Source organism: Chiloscyllium punctatum, chromosome 8 (assembly GCF_047496795.1).
Source record: "Chiloscyllium punctatum isolate Juve2018m chromosome 8, sChiPun1.3, whole genome shotgun sequence".
NCBI lineage: Eukaryota > Metazoa > Chordata > Chondrichthyes > Orectolobiformes > Hemiscylliidae > Chiloscyllium > Chiloscyllium punctatum.
The window spans coordinates 56,679,727-56,695,463 of record NC_092746.1 but is presented as its reverse complement, the minus strand read 5'-3'; the positions used below and the strand labels follow the sequence as shown (position 1 = coordinate 56,695,463).

The 15,737-nt window shown below is 39.3% G+C and overlaps 1 protein-coding gene across 6 annotated transcripts in view; it reads left to right on the top strand.

Annotated features, from left to right (window-relative positions):
- The window catches only part of grb10b (growth factor receptor-bound protein 10b), a 184,299-nt gene that overhangs the window by 133,903 nt on the left and 34,659 nt on the right, over window positions 1–15,737 (top strand). For all 6 annotated transcript variants that reach the window (XM_072575629.1, XM_072575631.1, XM_072575630.1 and 3 more), the window contains 3 exons: window positions 6,030–6,104; window positions 8,403–8,540; window positions 10,201–10,311. In XM_072575629.1, coding sequence (XP_072431730.1) covers window positions 6,030–6,104; window positions 8,403–8,540; window positions 10,201–10,311 — 324 coding nt within the window. The remainder of the gene's footprint in view (window positions 1–6,029; window positions 6,105–8,402; window positions 8,541–10,200; window positions 10,312–15,737) is intronic.

The following is a 15,737-nucleotide window of genomic DNA, read 5'->3' as shown; positions in this document are numbered from 1 at the left end:
ACTGGAATCAGTGTGTATATATATATCACATGGCAAACTCTCAATAATGGTGGCTGTTGGAGCTCAATCATCTTAGCTGCAGAACATCTCTACAGGAGCTTCTCTGGGTAGAGTCCCAGCTCCTCCTATCTTCAGCTGCTTCATTATTCACCTTCCCTCCATCGTGAGGTCAGAAGTGGGGATGTTTGCTGATGATTGCACAATGTTCAGCAACATTTGTGACTCTTCAGACACTGAAGCAGTCCATGTCCAAATGCAACAAGATTTGGCAAATATCCAGGGTTGGGCTGACAAGTGGAAAGTAACATTTGTGCCACAAAAATGCCAGGCTATGACCACCAACAATAAGAGAGAATCTAATCATTGCCTCTTGATATTCAATGGTGTTGTCATTACTAAATCCCCCACTATCAACATCCTTGGGCTTACCATTGACCAGAAACTGAACCTGAATCAACCGCATAAACAATGGCAACAAGAGCAGTCAGAGGCTTGGAGTACTGTGGCATATAACTCCTGACTCCCTAAAGCCTGTCCCATCATCTACAGGGCACAAGTCAGGAATGTGATGGGATACTGCCCACTTGCCTGGATGGGTACAGCTCCAACAACTTTCAAGATTCTTCACTCCAAGCAGGACTAAGCAGCCCATTTGTGCTGACAAACATCCTATCTGTTCACCATCTGTGCTGAACCATTTTGCCCTGATTTGGAGGAGAATGTAGCTGGTTTAATTAGTAAATTTTTGAATGATACCAAGATTGGTCATGTTGTGGACATTGAGGAGGATCGTAGGAGAAAAAAGCAGGATATAGATCAGTTAGAGGCATGGGCAGACAAATGGCAGATGGAATTTAAACTGGACAAATGTAAAGTGATGCATTTTGGAAGGTCAGGTAGAGATGGAAATTGTACAGTGAATGGCAGAACCTTTAGGATTGTTGATATGCAGAGGGATCTGGTGTGCATGTTCACAGATCATTGAAATTGGCAACACAGGTAGGTAATGTAGTAAAATAAAGGCTTATGCCATGCTTCCCTTCATTGGAAGCATTCAACAATGAATGGTCTGAGGAAAGGGCAGCAATGACCAATGTTACACAGAATTCATCTTTGTGATGTAGTAGTCCAACTTGATCAAATATTTCTGAGATTGGGAGCAGTCTGAGGCAATGGCTGGGTGAGAAATTGATTTAGATTATGAGGAGAGGGAATCTATAGTAAGGAGAAGTGAATATCATGGCTTTAGTCTTTCCCGGTGTGGAGAAAATGTTGGCGCATCTTGGACTGAATGTTAGAGAAGAATGTGATGAGAATAAGAGTAACAGATCCACCAGCATCAAAGCAAAGTTAAAGTGATTGAATAAATCCTGACCTGTACCAAGAAACTAGTTGGTAGATATAAATGTACAAGTAATTTAACTTTATAGACTTTTATAATGTGTATATATATTGGATAAGGTCTAAACCCAAACCCTTTACCACTTTTCAAAACGAAGTTGATGCCTCCTTTTATCACGTACCATTCTCGAGCTATTTTCTGTCATAACCGCAATAACATTTGCAACTCTTCAGGAATTTAACCATTCCATATCTGCATACACCAAAACATGGATAAAATTCAGGTTTGGACTAACAAGTCAGCCAGTGATCCTTTCCAACAGGGTTGGCGGACTAATCATCTCTCTTTGATTTTCAGCAGCATTAGATGCGTTCCCCACCTTCAACATCCTGGGATTTGTCATCAACCAGTAGTCTAATTGACTTGACAATGTAAATATTTGTGGCTTTATGAGCAGGGGAAAGCATGGGAATTCTGTAGCAAATATATCTTTCCCTGTCCTCTCTTCCCCCTCCCCCTGCATCCTCCCTGATTCCCACCCCTGTTTTTCTCTCTCACTGTCTGTCTGTCTGTCTGTCTCTCTCTCTCTCTCTCTCTCTCTCTCCCCCTCCCTATCTCCCACCTGTCTGTCTATTACCCCTCTATTTCTCTTTCCCTCCCCTTTTCCTTCCATCTCTTTTAGTAAAGTTATTGACAAGGTCCTACATAGACAAATTAGCAAGAAGTGGATTTAAATTGGCTCAATTGTAGGAGACAGAGGATGATGACAGAAGGCTGCTTTAGTGACTGGAAACCAGTGGCATACCATGGGGATCTGTGCTCAGTTCCCTGTTCTTCATCATTTATGAAAATGACATAGATGACTATGTGGAGATGTTGGATAAGTTTGCAGATGACATAATGATTAGGTGATTAACGGTGAGTTAGTGTCTTTGGCTACAAGAAGCTAAAAAGGGATGGTCAAATGGGCAGCTAAGTTTCTTCTGGAATTTAATCTTAAAAAGTGTGAGGTGATGCATTTTGGAAAGAGTCATTTGTTAAGGAAATTAGTCAATGACTAGCATGACACTCAGAAGTTCCGTGGAACAAAGGAACCTTGGAGTGTTTCTGCATAGATGTCCTGAAGGCAAAAGGCCATGTTTATAGGGTGGTGAAAAAGGCTCATGGGACACCTGACTTTATAAATCGAGGCATAGACTACAAAAGCAGGGAAGTCCTATTGAAGTTGTATACAATTTTAATGAGACCACATTTAGAGCTATATGTGCAGCTTTAACTGTTACATTGCAAGAAGGTTATTATTGCACTGGAGAGATGCAGAGGAGATTCACCAGGAGGTTGCCTGGGATGGAACATTTAATTTATGAGGTAAGGTTGGATAGGCTTAAGTTGTTTTTCTTAGAGCAGAGAATACTGAGGGGTGATCTGATTGAGGTGTGTCAGACTGAGAGGCATGCACAGAGTAGATGAAGAGCAGCTGTTCCTCTTAGTTGAAGGTCAGTCTCACATAGTTACAAGGTGAGGAGGCAGGAGGGTTAAGGGTTGTGAGCAAAATCCTTTTTATCTCGAGGGTCGTAACAGTCTGGAATGTCTGGGAGTGCCAGAGAAGCAAATTGCCTCACATCCGTTAAAAAATATCTGGATGTGGACTTAACGCGTCATAACATTCAAGGCTATGGGCCAAGTACTGGTAAATGGAAGTAGGTTGAAAGTCAGGTATTTCTCTTGTGTTGGTGCAGACTCAATGGATAGAAGGGCCTCTTCTGCACTATATGATTTGATGATTACCTTTCTCTCTGTGCCTGGATCTCAAAAACACTCATCTTCTGCACTCTCATTCACTCCCTCTCACCACTCTCTTCCTGTATCACCCTGTCTACCCACTCCCCGCCTGCCCCCTCTGTCTCTGTCTCTGTCTCCCCAGTCATCTGTCTGTGTCACTCTCACTGCCTGTCTCTTTCAGCCCCCCCATCCCTTATCACCCACTATCTCTCATCCTCTCCTCTCCTCTCCTACTACCCCTCTCTTCCTCTCCCCTCCCCTTGTCCCCATCCCCCTCTCGCCCACTCCTCCACCTAACTCTTTCCCCCCAATCTTAACCCCCTACTCTTCCCCCCCCTTCCCCTCTCTGTCCACCCTCTCTTCCCCCTTCCCCCACTTACCACCCCCTCTCTACCTCCACCCCCTCTCTTCCTCCACCCACACATCTCATCTCTCTCTCTCTATCTCTCTCTCTATCTCTCTCTCTCCATTCTTCCCAATTTTTTTTTCTCATCCCTCCCTTCTCACACTCTATCTCACTCTGTGTTCTGTCTCTTTGCATGTCTGTCTGTCACTACTCTGCCCCTGACCCATTTTTCCCTCTCTCTTCTCCCTATGCCCCCACCAAAAGAAAATAGTCCGCGATCTTTCAGGTAACATGTCAAGACTATGATTGAATACTCTTTGTCTGGATATGTGCACCTCCAACAACATTTAAGACTGTCAAGAAGGTTTTAGGATTTAGTATAATGCACCCCATTCATTAGCAATTCGTTTACAACCTTAAATGTTCCTTCACTGTCTATACGTAATGGCAGCCATATATACAATTTACAAGATGCATTGTAACAAATTGCCAAAGCTCCTTTCAATCCTGCATCTCTACCAGTCTGAAGAGACAGCAGATAAATGGGAACAACACCCTCACCTATAAGTGCTATCCAAGTTGTACAGTATTCTGTGGATAGAAAGTGCCATTCCTTTATTGCCACAGGATTTCTCTCCTTAACGTGTGTGCAGTACATATTTGCAGTTTTTCAACAAGGTGGTTCACAAGTAAGTTGCAATTAATGATAGGCAACAAATGGTCAGAATCACAAATGAATGAAAAAAGTTATTGGCTGTCTTTACTAAGAATTGGGAATAGCATTTGGTTAGCCACAACAAAGGTTCGGAAGAGATAAACAATGTGTCAGTCCTCAGAATATGGCAGACTTAAATCAGCTTTCGGCAATAAATACTGAAGAGGTTGGCAATAGCTTAATGGTTTCAGTCCTGAGCATGGTACAATGAGGAAAAGTATGCCATGAGGGCATAACCATTGTAGTTGGTATTCAATGGTGAGTTGGTCATATGGGCAGTTCTGAGGCTCTCAAAACTTGTAATTGTTGGATTACTTAGTTCATGTGTTATTGTATTGAAATAGGATATTTTGGGCTGAAGGATGGGTAGAGATATAGTGCACGTGGGTCCGTTTCATGTTTGTGGAACATTGGGCCCTTTGTGGCAGAAGAGTCATAGAGTAGAGCAATACCTTTGTAGGTATGCTGACTATCACTGAAGATGTTTTAAAGTATTTTAGCAGGATGTTGCCAGGGTTGGGGTGTTTGAGCAATGGGGAGAGACTGAATAGGTTGGGGCTGTTATCCCTGGAGTGAGGTTTATAAAATCATGAAGGGCATGGATAGGGTAAATAGACAAGGTCTTTTCCATGGGTGGAGGAATCCAGAATAAGAGGGCATAGGTTTAAGGTGAGAGGGGAAATTTTTAAAAGGGACCTAAAGAACAACTTTTTTCAAGTAGAGGATGGCGAGTGTATGGAATGAGCTCCCAGAGGAAGTGGTGGAGGCTGGTACAGTTACAACATTTAAAAGATATCTGGATGGGTATATGAAAGGGAAGTTTTAGAGGGATAAGGGCCAAATGCAGGTAAATGGGACGAGATTAATTTAGGATATCTGGTTGGCATGGACGAGTTGGACCGCGGAGTCTGTTTCTATACTGTTACATTCTGAGGATTGATACGTTATTTATCTCTTCCAAACTTTTTACTGTCGCTAACCAAATGCTATGATTCAATGATTGGGCACCAAAATACAATATTAAACATTTGAATTAGGTTCACAGAAAATAAACAGCTAAAACAAGTGTGGAGATATGTAGAATCATAGTAAAGAAAGAAATAGTAATGGGCCGGTTCATTTAAGATAATGATTTGGGAACAATGTCAGTATATTTCCAAAAGTGAAAAGAAATGCTCACTGAGAGGGAAGCAAGTAGGTCAGGCAGCTTTGAAGTTCTTCAGAATGGAAACCAACGTTCGGTTATTTTGTTGAGTAGACTGAAGTTTAAAAACAGGGCCTTGATAATAAAATGGAATATCAGGGTAAATATGTTCAGGTCATGGGAAGATTGAACACAGTAATATAGAAGTGACAGAATGGAATTTTGTAACTAAAGTTCGAACCTTTTCTGGTCACCATAGTAAATAGGAAAATAGCTGACTTGTTTTGATATGCTTTTAATTTTTGCTCCCGCAGACAATTTTTGCAGTGTATCATTTGCCCATGAATTATCAATGCTGTTAGGTATTGTATTTAGATGTGTAATTTAAGAATGAAGGATTGGATACTGTTTTCCAACTCTGTTGATTGCAATATCCTCTGCAAAATGGTCACTTGGATTAATTAACAACTTGTCTCATGTTTGGCATTGTTTGAAAATGTCCCACTGAAATGAATACTAGTCATGAGCATCCTTGGAGACTGAATTCATGGCCTGTTAATTTAGAGGTAGCTACTTTTTATAAGTTAAATTTGTTTGGTTTCTGTTAAATCTAAGCAATGATTATGTGATGTAATATGTACATTCTTAAATGAAACATGACTCTCAACCACTGTTTGAAAAGTGTTATTTGTTTGGGCAGAACTTCTTTCCAGATCAAATGGTAATTTGTTGCCAAGGGTTAAATGGAAGTAGCCCACATTCACAGATCTTGCAGGTAAGTGGATTGTACTTTAGAAAGCTATTGAGACTATGTAACTACACATGTTTTGATTTGATTATCATTTAAAAACATAGAAGTAGATCAAAAGAAATTGTGGTAAATAAGTAGGATGTGAATAAATGACAGCATTTTTGGCTTTCAGAATCTGAAGAGTCTAGAAGGAGGTTAAACTGGTTACACAGTTATAAGGCTGTATGAAATTGTGAGATACAGCAGGAATTTCTGTGCAAAGACTTGATTTCCAAAACGATTTAAGGGGGAAATTGTGTTGATTCATTTTCAAGAATCACAAAGAATTCAACAGAAATTTCCAACAAGTATCCATAAGAAATAGGAGCAGAAGCGAGCTATTCAGCCCATTGAGACAGCTCTGCTTTCAGTGAGATCACAGCTGATTTGATAATCCTCAACTCTACTTTCTTGCCTCCAATATTCTTGATTCCCTTACTGACGAAAACAATCTGTTTATCTCAGCCTTGAATATATTTAATGACCCAGCGTCAACAGCTCTCTGTGGCATAGAGTTGGTACAAGTTCACAACCCTTTGAGCAAAAATGTTTTTCCTCATCTCTGCCTTGTATGAGCAACCCCTTAATCTGAGATTATGTCCTCTAGACTCTCTGACTAGGGGAAGCAACCTCTCTGCATCTACACTGTCAAGTCCTCTAAGAATCTTGGATGTTTTAATAAGATAGCCTCTCATTCTTCTATATTCCAAAAGATACAGGCCCAATCTACTCAATCTATCTTCATATGACAGTCTCTCCATATCTGATATCAGCCAAGTGAGTTAGTTTGGATTGCTTCCAATGCCAGTAGATACTTTATTAGATAAGGCGCCCAAAACTGTTCACAGAATTCCCACTTTGGTCTGACAAATACGTGTATAGTTTTAGCAAAAACTTGCTACTTTTATAAAACCAAGAACTGTGTATGCTGCCAATCTGAAATAAAAACAAAATTGCCAGAGGAACACAGCAGGTCTGGCAGTATCTGTGGAGAGAAAGCAGAGTTCCGATGAAGGGTCACTGGAATGTTGACTCTGCTTTCTCTATATAAATGCTGCAGACTTAGAGTTTGTCTAGTCATTTCTGTTTTTGCTCCCTTCTTCTATATTCCATTCTCTTTGCAACACAGGTCAACATTCTATTTGGCTTCCCTCTTATCCCCTGAACTTGTTTGGATGCTACCTTTTGGTGATTCATGGATGAGGAATCCTAAATCCCTCTGTTCTATAGCTTTCTGAAGTCTTTCACCATTTAAATAATGTTCACTTCTAATGCACATAACCTCACATTTCCCACAATTAGCTGTGGACTGGTGGAACAGACCACAGGAACAGTGTAACCTCCCAGACCTTAAACTGCAGAATTATCTGAAAGGAATTCCAAAACATGGACCTTAGTTGAAGGAACTGCTACCAATATTGTCTGACGGATAGGAGCAATTGCACAAATGTTGAGAATAATAGAAATACTGAGTTTGTGAGGTTGCAAGGTAATACAGAGAAAAGTTGAGGTGGGCGAGAGGCCAATTAAATTTCAGTTTCAATCGATAGAATGATCATTTCAAACCTGGATCAGGAGCCACTCTAAGTCAGCAAGAGCAATAGTTATAGGTGAGCAGACGTCCATGTGGGATAGTTGCAAGCAGGATTTTACATGAGTTGACATTTATGAAAAGTAGAACAGAATCCAGAAAGCATCGGATTCATCAGTTTCATTATGACAAGGAAAATATGGTTCAGGTGCTCACACGGGAGTCTTATTTAATGCTGAGATCATGAACAGTCTAGATGTATCAAACACAATGCTCTCCAACCTCTCAGTTGTTAAATCCTGATCCTTAGTCTTGCCGTCCCTAGCAGCTCTTAAACTGTTGGCCTCTGTTCCTTCTACTGCAGACCCCTTTTGCAAAAGCAAGATATTGTAGATGCTGAAAATCTGAATCAAAGACAGAAATGCTAGGCACCATCAGTTTGTCTAACAGCATCAATAGATGGAAAGACAAAGCTGTTGTCTTAGACTCTTAAATATCTTAAGACCTCTATCCAGTGCTCCCAGATGCTCATATCTACCTTCCCAATGTATATATATGTCTTTTCTCCCTAATTTAAGAATCTTGCTTTTCAATTTCTGATTCAATGTGACCAGTGTAATCTGAGGTCTGCTGGTCTGTTAAATTTTGCAGCGTGCATTTACTTTCCACAAATATTTATGAAACCAGATTTGAATGGATTTTTTTCTCTTTTTCATTTTTGAATTATAATACTGGTATAAATCTTGTTACAGAACTTCCTGAACTCAAACAGTTGTCCAGAAATTCAAGGATCTTTGCATGTAAGGGAAGTGGGAAGAAAGTCCTGGAAGAAACTGTCTGTGTTTCTGCGACGATCAGGACTTTACTTTTCTTCAAAAGGAGCTTCAAAGGTAAGTTACAGTTTAGAGCATTTAAATCTGTAAAAGGACATTTTTCAAGTTGGAGGTTTTATATATCATAGCATAGAATAAGGCACAGTTCGGAAATCATCAGATGATTCAAAGAACTTATAGACTGTATGGTGTTTTGGATTATACTGGCCAGTAAAGTACAGTTGCAATCTTATGCCTCTATTAACATATCTGCAGTTTTCCTCTAGTACTGGACTATATCATATCAGTTAAAATCTTTGGAGCATACATTTCATGGAAAGTCAAGTCATCTTGTTTCACTGTCTTGTGAACTTTTGTCAGTGCCTTTTGTTGACTTCATTTGAAGAAATCAATTTTGTCAGGTGGTGAGCCATGGAAACTGGAATTAAAACAGTGTGCTTTAAACCATGCATTTTGCATGACTGGTAAGATTAGTTAGGAGAAAGTGAGGCCTGCAGATGCTGGAGACCAGAGTTGAAAAATGTGGTGCTGGAAAAACACAGCAGGCCAGGCAGCATCCCAGGAGCAGGAGAATTGACATTTCGGGCATAAGCCCTTCTTCAGGAATCATGCCGTCTTCAGGCATGACTGGTAAGATTAGTGTCTACAGTAGATTTCCTACTTGTTTTCTCACTTTGTGTACTATATATGTGTTGATTTGCCACATGTTTCGAAGCTACCAGTAATATTCTTGGTCACAAAGCAAGAAAGTACTTGGTTTTAGCATGCTTTATAATTTATTCAAAATGTCACAACATGAGTATCAACTATTAGTTACTTTTGACACTATCATTGCTACTGTATAGAAAAAAGACCATATACAATCTGTAAACAACACATTCCTAGTTGAAAGGAAATACTGACGAATAGTCCCTGCTATTGAAGACTCCCATGAGGTCTGTGAAAATGTCGATTTCCAGTTTTGCATGTGACTGTGGACTGCTGCAGTATAAGACTGGTTGTGAATCGTTCTGGGCTAATGCTATCTACATCGCTGAATATGCCAATATTGACATTGTGCAGAGATACTGTTAATCCAAAACATCTTTGGACCAGCCATATAAATGCTGTGGCTACAAGAGAAGGTCAGTGGTTGAAAATTCTGTTTTAAACTAGTCATGCCTTGACTTCCCAAAGCCTGGTTTCGACCGACAGAATTCAGGTCAGGAAGGTGATGAAATGGTATGTCTTGATTAGCTTCAGAAACACTTGAGTTCAGCACCATTAAAGACAAAACAACCTGTTTGATCAAAATTTCATCCACCACTTGACACAGCAGTCATCTCTACCATCTATAAAATGCACTGCAGTAATTTGCCAAGGCTTCTTTGACTGTATGTTCCAAAATTGTGTCTCTGCCATTTAGATGGACAAGAGCCACAAATGCATTAGAAAACAGCTACTTACAAAATCTTCTCGAATGACATCCTGATTTGGATATATCTGTCATGGTGAAAATTGTGGAACTCTGTCTGTTATAGAACTATGGGTATTCCTACACCACTAAGACTGCAACAGTTCAAGAGATGGCACATCATCACATTCTCCAGGTCTATGGACAATAAATGCTAGCCTTGCCAGTGATGCTCACATCCATGAATTAATTTTTCAAAAGGTTTATAGTGATTATGGGCAGTAACTTACAAATTCTAATCTTTTTATCTTATCATTTGCACAGGAACCAAGACATCTTCAGCTCCTTGCTGACATTGAAGACAATAATGTATTTTCATTGGTATCTGGCAAAAAAATATACAGTGCGCCAACTGACTATGGCTTTTGTATAAAGGTACTTTTTTCTAATTGGATTATTTATGCAAATATTATTTTGTCCTTTTTCAATATTTGGAATAATGAATTTGGGTTATTTATAAACATCACATTTTTTCCTGCATGCAGCTTTGAGGTTTTCCAGTTTAAAAAAAAGATTTTTAATTATTTACTTGCTCTGCCGTACATTATTTCCCATGACTTCAGAATTCCATGTTGAACACTGAACAAAATATTCCACAAATAACTTCAATTAAATATTCACTTCATTTTCGATGTCACATACCTTGCTTCAATGAGTACAGCTATGGAATGAATAATTTTGTTAACATACAAACATATAAACAAGATTTGACTGTTCAGCCCTTGATCCTGCTCTGCCATTCAGTATGATTATGATTAGATTATAAACTCTGTCACATTCCCCACAGTCCTGATAACCTGTCATCCCCTTAACAAGCATCTATTTTCCTCAATAAATTCAAAATATTCAACAAGTCATCTTCTACCTTTTTCGGCAGAAAGATCCAAAGACTCAGGACTCTCTAAGAGAAAAATGTCTCTTGATTGCTGTTTTAAATTGGTAACCCCTGATTTTTAAACAGAGACCCCTCATTCTAAACATTCTGTACATACCTACCCTATGAAGACTCGTCAGAAACTTATATGTTTCAATTAAGTTGCCCCTTGCACTTCTAAACAGTAGCTGATGCACGTCTAGTCTGACCAACATTCCCTCATAAGATGACTCATCCCAAGTTTGAGTATTTGTCGAGTAAACCTTTATTGAATGACTTCCAACATGTTTACATCTGTTCTTAACTAAGGTGGCTAATATTGTGCAAAGTACATCAGATGTGGACCCTCAAGTGCTGTATATAACTGACGCATGATCTACATATTCAGTTCCCCTTGTGATAAATTATAGCATTTTATTAGCTTCCTTTATTTCTTATTGGACTTATGTGCTGACTTTATGCGATTCATATCGAAGGATAACCAGACCCCTCTGCATCTTAGAGCTCCAGATTCTTGTCATTTAGATAATATGCTTTCAAAATGGGCTATTTCATGTTTTTCCACATTGTACTGCATTTGGCACATCTTTGCCCAACAACTTAAACTACCTATGTCTTTTCATAGTCTTCAGCAAATTTGGTAACCATACCTTTGGCAACCAACCCTTCACCTAAGTCATTTACGTAAATTGTAAACTGTCAAGGTCCTAGCACCAATCCATGTGGCACACCACTCATTGTATGTTACCACCTTAAAAAAGATTCGTGACTACTCTCTGCATCCTATTACTCAGCTAACATCTTATCCTCTATACCATAAGCTTTAATTTTCCACAAGAATCTTTGATGCAGCACCTTGTCAGATGCCATTGGAAATCTAAGCAGATTGCATGCACCAGTTCCCCTTTGTTCACAGCATGTCATTAGTTTGATCAAATATGTTTTCTCTTTCATGCTATATTATAAATCTTTAAATAAAGGTTTCTAACATTTTTCTCTATGACAGATATGTGAACTGGAGTGTAGTTTCTTGCTCTGTTGGTCTGTCCTTTTAAATTAAATGTTCCACTTGCTATCTTCCAATCTTGTGGGACTTGCACACTTAATGGAAAGGTCCTGAGGCACGTTGCTGAGCAAAGAGACTTTGGAATGCAGGTTCATAGTTCCTTGAAAGTGGAGTTGCTGGTGAATAGGATAGTGAAGAAGGCGTTTGGTATGCTTTCCTTTATCACAGCATTGAGTATAGGAGTTGGGAGGTCATGCTGCAGCTGTACAGGACATTGATTAGGCCACTTTTGGAATATTGTGTGCAATTCTGGTCCCTCTCCTCTCGGAAGGATGTTGTGAAACTTGAAAGGGTTCAGAAAAGATTTCCAAGAATGTTGCCAGGGTCGGAGGGTTTGAGTTATAGGTAGAGGCTGAATAGGCTGGGGCTGTTCTCTTTGGAGTGTTGGAGGCTGATGTTTATAGAGGTTTAGAGGTTTATAAAATTATGAGGGGCATGGATAGGATAAATAGACAAAGTCTTTTCCCTGGGGTGAGTGGGTCCTGAACTAGAGGGCATAAATTTAGGGTGAGAGGGGAAAAAATTTAAAAGGGATCTAAGGGGCAACTTTTTCACATAGAGGGTGGTGCATGTATGAAATGAGCTGCCAGAGGAGGTGGTGGAGGCTGGAACAGTTGCAACATTTAAAAGGCATCTGGATGGTTGTTTGGAAGGGTGTAGAGGGATATGGGCCAAGTGCTGGCAAAAGAGTCTAGGTTAGGTTATGATATCTGGATGGCATGGAAGATTTAGACCAAAGGGTCTGTTTTTGTACATCTCCATGAGTATCCCTGAATTAAGGGATTTTTGAGAATTTAAAACCAATTCTTCAACTATCCCAACAGCCATTTCTTTTAAGATATTTGAATAAAGTCCATCGGGACCTGGGCACTTGTCAGCCCTCAGCTCCAACAGATTACTCAGTACAACTTCTCTGGTGATCGTGATTTTCTTGATTCCTCCCACTTCCTGATTTGTTGCTGTCTCTGGCATTTTGCTTATATCAGCTGCAATGAAGACTGACAAAATACCTGTTCAATTCATGTGCCATTTCTTATTTTCCGTTTTTAGTTTATTCGATTCGGCTAATTCCCTAGTCTAACTTAGCATAGGCTCAATACTCTCTTTAACTCATCGTCTTTGAATATTTATTGAAGCTCTTACTTTGTGTTTATATTTCTGTATAGTTTTCTTTTGTCTTGTATTATAATTGTTCCTTTTTAATTTTCTAGTTATTCTTTGCTTATTTTATATTCAAGTCAATCTTCTGACCAGCCTCCTGTCTGTGCTCAAATTTATGCTGCTTCCTTTAGTTTGATGCTATCTTTCATGTTTCTAGTTATTCATGGATGATAAATCTGTCCTTTGGAGTTTTTCTTGCTCGTGGAAATGTATTTTTTTCTGTGTATTCTGAAATAAATCTTAGATGTCAAACACCGCATCTGTATTGACCTATCCTTTAACATAATTTTCCAATTCACATTAGCCAATTCTTCTTTTGTGCCCTCATAATTGCAGTTTTTTTTTAAAGAACTCTCAGACACACTCCTCTTCTTCCCCTCAAACGATTGAAAAATTCAGTCATATTATGGTGACTGCTCCAAAGGGAATGCTCACACTGAGGTCTTGAATTATTTATAATTTGTTTGCGTAGTACCAAGTTTAAATAGCCTGCTCTATGGTCAGTTCTAAGTAAAAATAATTTTAAAAAAAATCCAGATCCATGTTGTAAAAATACTTTATGAACTCCTAAGCTCGTCTACCTTGCCCAGCTGACGTTTCCAATCTATATTTAGATTAATATCTCCTATGATGTACCTTTCTGACAAAATAGAAATATAATTAATTTGATTTAGCTGTTCATTGCCAAATATGGCTGGCCTATTAGTTGCTGCTGTTATTGCAAAACTAGTCATAATTGGAGTACTGGCTTAGAATGCAAATCTAACACCAAGTTACCTGACTTTATTCAATTGGGCATCTTAAATCTCTTTCTTGACTCTTCACATTCTAATCCAAAAGTGTGAGAAACTCATGAACTTCATTATTAAGATTGCAACAATCCAATTGGCTACCTGTCCTGCTTCTGTTCTTTCCACAAGCCCAAGAGTCCATACTAATTTTTATGCTCGCCCCATTTCCTACTTATGGACCTGCAACCTTCTCAAGTTTCTCTCTCATCTCCTCTCACACTCGATTTCACCTTTTCCATGAGACCTACCTCCATCCTTTCAACCTTATTTCGGCTGAGATGCCAATCAACCAGCTGCCCTCCTTGGTTCCCAAATTAATTGATATTTGTATTAATTACTTTCTGTCCTTTAAATCTGCCATCATTCCCCCCTGTGCTCAAAAGACAATTATTGGCTCTACTTCTGAGCAAACTGCCTTCCCATATCCAATCTTTAGTGCTTTCCAAAGGTCATGAACATGCTTTCCCTTTCCAAATCCATGTCCATTTTTTCCAGAACCTTCTGCTTGAACTTCCCTAATCAAATGTCACTCCCTGCCACGAGATAAAAATGTTCTTTATCGAATCACAAATGCGATTCTATATTTCTGATGTTGGTATGCTATTCCTTTTGACCTGTCTGTGGCATTTCACATTTGATCACGACATCTTCCTGCAGCATCTTTCCACTTTCATCCAGTACAATGACCTCTTGTGCCTCCCAGAAGCTAAATGCTGGCCTTGAGCGAGATCATTAGTTTCTAGTTTTACATCGATGCAACTCTAATTTAGCTCGCCAGTTCTCTGTTATATTAAGTTATCACATTGCTTGTAACTGATATCCAGTAGTACATGAACATAAAATCCTAGAATTCAAATATTAGGAAGTGAAAAGCTTATCCACATGCAACTCATTCCCATAGCCACTGACTCCATTCCTCTTCCTAACAACTGTCTGAAACTAAACAACAGGACTATTTGCAAGCTTCTCATTATTTTTGATCTAAGATAGACTTCAGACCATATAGCCACCCATCACTAATACTGTCAATTTCCACCAAGTACTATTGCCTGCCTCTGTCGCAACCTCAAAACATTTGCTATTATCCATATGCTTGATACCTCTGGATTTAATTAATCCTATACATTGCTGACTGCCCGTCCACATCACTGGTAGGAAAGGGTTTGTATGTGATAATTTGGGACAAAGTTAACAGTGTAACTTTTGTCCAAGTAGAATAATTAAGAAAGCTAATACAAATTTGTAATGGACAAATTATGTTTAACTGGATTAGGTTTTTTGATGTGATGGTAGAGAAAATTAATAAATGCAGGTGTTGGAGCATACATTGATTTCAAAAAGCATTTGATAAAGTGCAGCAGAAGTCTTCTCAGCACTGTTAAGGGCTACAGACTAAAAGGGGTATTTGCACCATGGATACAATTTTCCTTAACTGATAGGAACAGAGTAGTGGTGAATAATTTTCTTCGACTAGAAGAAATTGAATATTGGGGAATCAAGCTGGTGTTGGAACCACTGCCTTTGCTTAATCTAGATTAGTGACCAAGAGGGTGACACAGTGGCTCAGTGGTTAGTACTGCAGCCACACAGCACCACGGACTTGGGTTGAATTCCACCCTCAGCAAGTGTGTGGAGTTTGCACTTTTTCCTCATGTCTGCATAGGTTTCCTGTAGGTGCTCCAGCTTCCTCCAACAGTCCAGAGATGTGTAGCATATGTGGATTAGTCATAGGACATGCAATGTTACAGATAGATGGTAGAGAATGTGGGTCTGGGTGGGATGGTCTTCAGAGGGTCAGTGAGGACTCGCTAGGTCAAATGGCTTGCTTCCACACTGTAGGGATTCTATGATTCTAGGTGTTAAAATTTTGCTGTGATATAAACATCATGTATATCAAATAAAACGTAGA